Source organism: Vipera berus, assembly GCF_964194415.1.
Source record: "Vipera berus genome assembly, chromosome: 5".
In the NCBI taxonomy this organism is placed as follows: Eukaryota; Metazoa; Chordata; class Lepidosauria; order Squamata; family Viperidae; genus Vipera; species Vipera berus.
The window spans coordinates 31,045,779-31,055,852 of record NC_138207.1 but is presented as its reverse complement, the minus strand read 5'-3'; the positions used below and the strand labels follow the sequence as shown (position 1 = coordinate 31,055,852).

General features: G+C 36.9%; 1 protein-coding gene across 1 annotated transcript; it reads right to left on the bottom strand.

Moving 5' to 3' along the window:
* SLC16A14 (solute carrier family 16 member 14) lies at window positions 1-9,750 on the bottom strand (the record flags this gene model as incomplete). The annotated part of the gene is made up of 4 exons (XM_081329916.1): window positions 1-152; window positions 1,560-2,561; window positions 3,830-3,973; window positions 9,489-9,750. 4 exons carry the CDS (start codon window positions 9,748-9,750, stop codon window positions 1-3), a joined length of 1,560 nt encoding a protein of 519 aa, XP_081186042.1.
* Window positions 9,751-10,074: the final 324 nt, after the last annotated feature.

Sequence of the window (10,074 nt, the reverse complement as noted above, 5' to 3'; positions counted from 1 at the left end):
TTAAACATTTTCATTTTCTATATTTTTTCCTGATGATGGCTTTTCCTTGTCCATATAAGGCTGAATGAGCAAAGTAAGTATTCCCACCATATAAAGGAAGCCACATATGTAGAAAGAAAAGTCATATTTTTGTGTGAGATCATAAATCCATCCTAGAAAATAAAAAGAAAGCAGTCAATGGGGTCAAGATGCAAAGAACATTACTTTTTCTATTAATACAGTATTATTCATTGACACAAATCTATGTCTAACTTCTTTTTTCATCTGTAACCAGATCATCATACATTACATTAATTTTCCCACTCACTCAAATCAGTCCTTTCTCCCTTATTGTCTTAAACCTGAAACACTAGTGGGATACTAATGTGTTTCTTCAAATGTATATTTAAGTGCACTTTTTCTATAAAATTTCTGGAACATCCACTTAGATCAAGAAGTGGGCAACTTTGCTGTGACTGTGGTAGACATGACACTGACCAATTCAGTTCCCATTGTTTCAAGGGTAATCGGGATAAAGATTCAAATGGAGTTTATTTTTATTTGCACAAAAGTAACCCAAATCATGCCACCCAAAAATACTGTTTTCCAATAAACATTCTGCAAAAAATGGGTGGCATATTTTGCAGTTTGCTGATCTAGGTCCTAAAGCATATTTTCATTAAACATAAGTGCATGAGATAAAAATGCATGTATTCCTGTTTACTTCTCTTTTCAATTCGCCTTTCTCTACTCCTTCCTATTTATTAAAATTGTAGAATCCTGGTCAGAAAAACATATATATTTCAGCCATGCATTTCAAACTCCTGCTCTATAATGGCTTCCAAATTAAAGTATTCCCAATAAACATCCAGCCTCATCATGAATTTATCCCTCTATCCCTCAAGATAGTAGAGTCCATTGTTAAAATGCTCTTAAGTATTAGAATTCCCTTTTCCAAAAAAATTCAGTAAGAATCTGACTTCCTGAAAGACCATTACTGTTATTCCTGCATTCTGAGATAATTATGTCACACTAATTATTATAAATAAAAACAATAATAATAATAATAATAATGTAATAGTAGTACAGGATAATTAATAAGTATTTCTATAAAGGAAATGGCTAAAACCTGCCTCTCCTTGACATATTTTGCTGGTGTTTTGTAGAAAACAAACAATATCGGCTGATTTTCAAAGTTTAGTATCAGGGCTATGCAAAACATTCAAATTAGGTTTTTATAATTGGCAGGCATGCTGTCAAAGCAGTTGCTATGTCGTTTCTTCCTAGAGAAGCAAAGTAATTGAACATGTAAATATAGGCAAAGATCAGCCATGATGGCGCAGTGGTTAGAATGCAGTATTTGCAGGCTGACTCTGCTCACAATCAGGAGTTTGATCCTGACCGGCTTAAGGTTGACTCAGACTTTCATCCTTTCGAGATCAGTAAAATCAGGACCCAGATTGTTGGGACAATATGCTGACATTTGTAAGAGAGAGGGCTGTAAAGCACTATGGTGCAGTATATAAGTCTAAGTGCTATTGCTAAATTAACATGAAAGTCAAATAAAATGTTACATTTACCTGCAAATGGTGGTCCCAAGAGTGCTGATATCCCATTGGCGCAAATGATGATTCCGTAGGCATTTGCAAGATGCTTAATCCCTACTAGATCTTCAGTGACAACAGGCATAAGTGAAAAATATCCACTGGAAAATCCTATTAGGGCACAAACCACTGCTAGGCTAGCAAATGTATGCATTAATGGCAAAATAAAAATGCAAGAGACAAGAGTAAAATTAGCTGCCATGAAGACATTCCAAACACTGATGCAAGGCAAATCAGAGATTATGCCAAGGATGACCTTCCCCAAAATGTGAACAATTGCAATAATTGAGGTCAAAGGAAAGATGTCGTTCTGTGCTGATAACCTGTACTGTTTCACTATTTCAGGGAGATGGATGAAAGGGATCACAAAAGTGCTATAGGCAAATAAAGCCCAAAATACAAAAGCTGCAAATGTTCTATTGGTGAAGAGAGAAGCAGTTCCAAAGTAACTAGAATACCAGGACCTGAAACCTTTCTGGCTTGTGACCGTCAGCTGGCCTACTCGCTTCAGAATACCAAGAGTATAGATTTCCTTTCGGTCTCTGATTCCATCGTTATTTTCTAAGGCTGAAATTTTGGCAGTCTTTTCTTTTGCACCCTGTCCTCCCTTTGCCTCTTTCTTCGCTTCCCTTAAAACACAATTGGATGTTAGCCCTTCGGCAGAGCAGGAGAGAATTTTTGTTGGACTGTTGCTTTGACTCTTGTTTCCATCCTTGCTTTGCTCAGTAGCTTCCTTCTTGTGATGAATTGGCCTCAGAAGTGCTCCACAAACACACAGGTTCAGACAGACCGCACCAAGAATGAACATGGCATTCCTCCAGCCAAACTCCAAACAAAGATATTTCAACAAAGCTGTCATCAGGAAAGCACCAAAGCCTGTTCCAGTTGTGCTGAGTCCCTGGGCAAGAGCCCTTCTCTTTTGAAAATATTCTCCCACCATGACTACAGCAGGCAGGTATACCATCCCACTTCCAATACCTGAAACGTGAAACATTTTAGACTCATCCAGGAACCCTCCAAGATTGTGCTAATAGAGGAAGATTAACTGCCAGAAAATCCTAAAACAGGTATGAACGGCTGGGTTAAATATCTAGATTTTCACAAACACAGACATGTGGATTTAGGTTTTGGCCCTCAGGGACTAGAAATGGGACATGAATCGTTCTAGGATCTTTTCAAACTTTTTGTGTTGGAAAGTAGTATTTCATCCTAAACTCATTATCGATGGTCACATTCCAAAGCCATCTCTCCTAGAACAAACCTACACTTCAACTTTTAAATATCAACTAAGTTATTAAATTTTGGTTACAACAAGGCATAGAGTATGTTAGAAGGCTCTCTCTTGATTTATTTTGAAAGAGGGTATCTACTTTTTTAATATAGACTTAAATTCACAATAAATACATATTTGTGGTTCATATCAGTCAGGCTTTAGGTCAGTGAACTGTTACTATTTTGCAGCTGTTTTACTCCTTCCTTCTGGGCTAGTTCTAGGAGAGGCCCTTCATTTTCAGAATGCCAGAGGATTCAATATTCTCCCGACTTATTCAGTTTACAGTACATCTGACACTGCTAGGCTAGCTCATCAACTGTCAAGTATTATTAGTGTGCAGATGATTATATATAGATCCCTAGCTAGGCAAACAATGCTAAGGAAGATATTCCAGTGCCTGGAGGCGGTGAGGGTATGGATGAGGAGGAACATCTTAGGCTAAAAACTAGCAAAACTAAGTGGCATTGGTTTCAAGGACCTGCCAATCACAATTATTTACGTTCTACGGTTCTGGACTAAATATCACTTTTCCAGGTAGAACTAATACATAATTTGGGAGTTCCTTAGGATTCTTGCTTCCTACGCAGGGAATAGGTGAGAGTAGAATCCAGAGCTTTTGAAGTCCCATCATGTGCCAAATACAACCTTTCCTGAATCAGATGGGCCTTCTCTCTGTCACTCATGTCCTAGCAGCTCCAATTTGGACTATTGCAATGCACTCTGTATAGGGCTTCTCTTCAAGACTATTCTAAAATTCCAGCTAGCTGCTAGCCCAAAATGCAGCTCCATGAATAGTTATGACTGAATACATTAACTTAACTTGATTGAATACATCAACTTAACCCCTTAATCAAACTTATATAGCCTGAAGCTACAGACTGTGTGTTCACAGAGAAGATGAACTCATTTGATGCCAGATTTAGGCTTGTTCGTGTTAGCATATCTATATTCTTCAAAAAATATTTATGCTTACCAGCTATAATTCCAAATGTAATAAAGAGGTAATGTACATTTGAAGCATAAGAACTTAATATCCATCCCAGGGCATTTAAGATTCCTCCAGTTATTGCTGTCTTCCGACACCCACAGGTGTTAATAAACAAACCAATAAAGGGACCTGTGACAGAACATGTGAAATAAGATTGCTTTCATAAACTCTAATTATTTTCTTCATAAACATGAGACTTGGAAGCATTTGACTACAATTTGCCAAATCAGTATATATTGCATAAGCATTAATTGGTAAAGGTCTCTATACCCACAGATTTGTCCAATTATTTCTTATCAATACATGAATTTTGGACACTAGATTACAGCAACAAGACCTTACACAAATGCAATGTGACTCAAATAGCTAAATGTTAATGGTACAAAATTACATAGCATCTAAGGTCCTATACAGGTAGTCCTCAATTTATGATCACAATTCAGATTGGAACTTCCATTGTTAAACAATGTGGTTGTTAAGTGAATTGCACCCAATTTTATGACCTCTTTCGCCATAATCGAATAACCAGTTGTTGGGTGAATCACATAGCCATTAAGTAAATTAGGCTTTCTCCATTGACTTTGCTTGTCCGAGCCCTCTATGATCATGTGATCCCAGGATGCTGTAATTGTCATAAATAGATGCCAGTTGCCAAGCCCCTGAACTTTAATCATGCAACTGTGGGGACATTATGATTTCTGTAAGTGCAAGCACTGGTCCTAAGTCATTTTTTCAGCACTGTTGTAATTTTTAACAGTCATTGAATGAATGGTTATAAGTCAAGGACTACTTGAATATACATTAAAGGTACTCCAAGGCTACATTGTCACTGTAGACCAACTATCAATAACAATTAAGCATATATGTTTTACTGCCTATACACAGAGAGAGAAGACACCAATTTAAGCCTAAAATCCAGATTTAATGTGTTACTCATAACCCAGATGGCCATCATATTAATCCAGATGTTGTAATTAGTTTATTGAAGGTTATGGCATCTGGGTTGAAGAACGTCAAGATGGAAACCTTTACTATATTTATAACAATTTGAACTTTGACAAATAGGCAGAATATACATGCTGGAAATAAAACATATAATGCATAAAATAATAGCATGCACAGGAAAATAATGCATCCTGTCATTTGTCAAAATTATTAAATAATCTTAAAATTATTAAAGAGTTGCAGCCTAACTCTACCCCTTTTTTGTCAATGTCTACAATATAACAGGATTTGTGATAGGACACCACAATGATGCATTTGTCACTCCAATCCTCCACCTTTGCCTCCCTACAGATGCATTATTACACACTGCAATTTAGAACTGGACATGTCATGCAAACTCAGTTTTAGATTGAGTTTATCCATTGTATTAATCCATAATTGCTTGGATTTGTACAATTTCCTAAAATGGTGATCCTGAATAAATAATTTGCTAGATTTGTACAATATAATAACTAGTAAACTACCGTTACAAGTGATGATGACTGTATTTATTCTAAAGCAAGCAAGTGAAATTATAGGCTGTTCGATACATACATAAACATGTATAAAACATATATAAAAAGTTGCATGTCAAAAAGCCAGACTAGCTATAAACTAGAAATCGAAAGGAAATCAGTTTACCATCATCCTATATTCCAGCCTATTGGAAGAACTGGCCTGATACGATCTTTGGCATAAATGGCCTGAGGATGAATGCTTTCAACTTCCAAGCTGTCATATTGTAACCCAATCAGCTATGATTACAGTGTTTCTCTTTAATATTTTTATCTGGAGAATAGTGCTATGGACATCTATCTGACTAGTATTTGTAACATCACTTTCAACAATAAGGAAGTAAGCTGCATGCTTCGCCACAAAAATATGTAAGCTTTTGAAATCTATTAGGAACAAACAAAAATAATAGAAGACACTAGAAAGTCTATCTCACAACAAAATTCCAGCCATTCTGAAATTGATTTCTATGTTCTAATTTTATTTTATGTTATTTACATGAATGCACATTTCTCTCCTTTTAAATTCTCTTTTTTTAAGTAGTCCTGTGGACTGCTTTGAGCAAACTCTACCATCATTCTTAACATAAATATATTTCTACTGCTGTTTGCAGAGGTCCTCTTCAATAGCCCAAGGGAAGGAGAAAGTGCTTGCCAAAATTGTATTCACTTTTTATGAACTATCTTTCTTGTTAATGATTAATAGAGCAAAAATGCTGATGTCTCAGTTACAATCTGCAAAGCATTCATCTGTTTACCTCCAGATAAAGTAATCCTGTTCAGAATACTAAAAAAATAGGATAAAATAATTTATTAGCACTTAATGCAAAACAGAACTCAGTTCCAGACTTGAGGGGTTTGTTTAATCATTCCAAAACAAGGATTTTTTATATAATTTTGGAATTATTTTATGAGATGAACAGGACTGCCAGTTTTTCAAGTTTGAATCAGTGATAGAGTAATTTACCATAAACCATTTACAAGCAACTATAGCATTTCTGTCCCATACTTATTATCTGAAAAGCTGCTAAAAATTAATTCAGAAATCCTCAGATGACCAGCTGAAAACTCCTTAAGGACATATGCATTATGCTGTTCTCAGCAAGTTAAAGTTTGTCCAAGGTTTCAAAGCATTCTCCTTTATGAATACAGTACATCTTTAAGTGCTCATGACGGATTAGTACATAAAACTGATAAAGGGCTGAGCCTGGATCAAGACAAGGCAGTAGAGCAGAGTAATTCAGGATATATTGTAATTTGCATGAAGTTAAATAGATGCCTCTAATAAACCATTTCCAGACTCAATTTGCTAACAAACCCTAGCTTCAAACTTTTCTGAACCTTGTCATGCTGCAAATGGCATCACTGTAGTAGCTGTGCCACGAAGAAAAAAATTCTGCGGTTGTATAAATCACCACATTGAGAAGGGAGAAAGGAGGATTCAATGATTTATTTATTTAATTAGAGGATTTATATAGTTACTCTTTTTTAGAGTATATATCATAACCCTCAGATCCCCTGATTTCAGAACTACAATCAGATCTCTGCCAATCAAACCAAACACAATATTTAGGGTGGGTGGAAAAAATCATTAAAGTGGCTAGGCAAAATACTTGCAGGTCTACCAGAAAAATGGGCAGAGCAGGCAGGCAGGGCAGGGCAGAAATTTGTTTTTACCAAACTGTGGGACTGCCTCTGTCTCATTGTAGCTGCTTAGTCCAACAGATACAGCAAAGGAGGCATATTCTGGATTTCCTCTATTAAGGAATGTCATGTTGTTGAATCCCTGTGTTGTGCCTTTTCTTGACAGGACCTGCCTATGAAACAACATCCTGCTGGAGATCTGGATAACCCCCAACCCAGTTAGCCTTTCAAACAGACCTAAAGATTTCCCCCCAGTAATTTGGCTCAAGGAAGTTAGATGTGCCCCTGCTGTTGTCAATGTGTTTTTTGTGACTGGAATTATTGTGTTTTACACTTGAGCACCAGAGATTTATGCTATTCACGTTCGTATTTTAATCCTTGTACGCTGCCCACAATATTATTCTGAGATGGTTAGTCACATAGAAAATTTATATAAATAACTGCATTCAGAGTTTGGGAAATTCTATGGAAAGCATCTGAATAAGGTATAATTCAGACACAAAGGGCTTGTGAAGAGAGCCTCCTGATCCCTGGTCCAAGATGGCCTGTTTGCTGCTTGTTGAAGACCCTATTTTCACAATGGAGTCTCCATCTCATTGCCAGACTGTTCTAAGGGAGACTGAAGTCAGGTCAAGGTGACCTAGGAGGAAAATTGTTTTCCATCAGAAGTGCAATAATGCCTTCTAGGTAAACATTCTGAACTACATCAAAAAGGAATCTAAAGGTGGTTGGCAATCTGCATAGCTCCAATTAGCTCACTGCAGCACTTCCCTATCTGACTGTGAGGCTTTGTTCCTCCCTGTTTCCTTTCCGACTGCTGAAGAGAATAGAGCCTTGCTGCAAAGTCACAAGAACTTCTTCTCCAACATTTTGCAAACCTTCATTCTTGTTCTCTGGCTCAGGGAATTGCATCAAGGATAATGCATAAACACCACATTTTTGGCTGTCCTGTATTTTAAAAGTGTTATATGATCAAGTGTAATTGGCTTTGGCATAAATGGCCTGAGGATGAATGCTTTCAACTTCCAAGCTGTCATATTGTAACCCAATCAGCTATGATTACAGTGTTTCTCTTTAATATTTTTATCTGGAGAATAGTGCTATGGACATCTATCTGACTAGTATTTGTAACATCACTTTCAACAATAAGGAAGTAAGCTGCATGCTTCGCCACAAAAATATGTAAGCTTTTGAAATCTATTAGGAACAAACAAAAATAATAGAAGACACTAGAAAGTCTATCTCACAACAAAATTCCAGCCATTCTGAAATTGATTTCTATGTTCTAATTTTATTTTATGTTATTTACATGAATGCACATTTCTCTCCTTTTAAATTCTCTTTTTTTAAGTAGTCCTGTGGACTGCTTTGAGCAAACTCTACCATCATTCTTAACATAAATATATTTCTACTGCTGTTTGCAGAGGTCCTCTTCAATAGCCCAAGGGAAGGAGAAAGTGCTTGCCAAAATTGTATTCACTTTTTATGAACTATCTTTCTTGTTTACACTTGAGCACCAGAGATTTATGCTATTCACGTTCGTATTTTAATCCTTGTACGCTGCCCACAATATTATTCTGAGATGGTTAGTCACATAGAAAATTTATATAAATAACTGCATTCAGAGTTTGGGAAATTCTATGGAAAGCATCTGAATAAGGTATAATTCAGACACAAAGGGCTTGTGAAGAGAGCCTCCTGATCCCTGGTCCAAGATGGCCTGTTTGCTGCTTGTTGAAGACCCTATTTTCACAATGGAGTCTCCATCTCATTGCCAGACTGTTCTAAGGGAGACTGAAGTCAGGTCAAGGTGACCTAGGAGGAAAATTGTTTTCCATCAGAAGTGCAATAATGCCTTCTAGGTAAACATTCTGAACTACATCAAAAAGGAATCTAAAGGTGGTCGGCAATCTGCATAGCTCCAATTAGCTCACTGCAGCACTTCCCTATCTGACTGTGAGGCTTTGTTCCTCCCTGTTTCCTTTCCGACTGCTGAAGAGAATAGAGCCTTGCTGCAAAGTCACAAGAACTTCTTCTCCAACATTTTGCAAACCTTCATTCTTGTTCTCTGGCTCAGGGAATTGCATCAAGGATAATGCATAAACACCACATTTTTGGCTGTCCTGTATTTTAAAAGTGTTATATGATCAAGTGTAATTGGCTTCATTAACTGTGAAACAAAAATTAAAAAGAATGTATGTTATTGTCACACTTTCCAGAAAATTTTCCACAGTCAAAAAGAGGCTAGGCTGAACATGCTATCTTAAGGAGATTGCCATATGCAAAGTCTAAGGAATATTGTTTTAATAAGGTAAGACTGAGCAAATATGTTCAATATTGCATATGGGAATTCTTATGTTAAGAATATTTCTTATCCCATCTATATAGGCTTTCTCCACTGAGATAATGGATTACCCCATATTCATGCATAGGACCAGTTTCAATACATCAATATTTAATCAAGATGGCAACTGGTACATAATAGCAACATTATGGGATCCTACCTACAATCAGAGTAATACCCATATTGAGGGAGCTGACCCAGGCCGTCAGCCCTCGACTTTGACTGAACTCTTCAAGCCATTCCATGTTGAGAATTCCAAGAGCCATTTGTGATCCCATGATGAGTATATGCACCAGGAAAGAAGAGAAGACTATCATCCAAGCCCATCCTCTATCAACATCTGGGTGTGACTTCAGCTTCTGCTCCCTCTCTTTAGAGTTCTTTTCAAAATCATAATCAACATCTTCGTGACTGTCGTACATTTTCGGTCAAGTACCTTGAAAAAAGATCAAATAATATTTAGTAGTTCCTGATAAAAGTTGCATTTAATTTAGTTACTCTTATACTTTTTAATAAAATGAAACACTAGTGTATGATACTTGCCAATTTGCCATTTCAATGGGACTTCAGTGAATTGGCTACCTTTCAGGATAAATCAGGATAAAATCTTTGGGGGAATTGTCCCCATGGAAGAGCAGGTTACTTTTAAAAAAATGCAGGCAGCTGTGCTTCCCTTCTTGTCTGAGCCAGGGGTAGGCAACCTCGGCTCTTTTATGACTCATGGACTTCAACTCCCAGAATTCCTG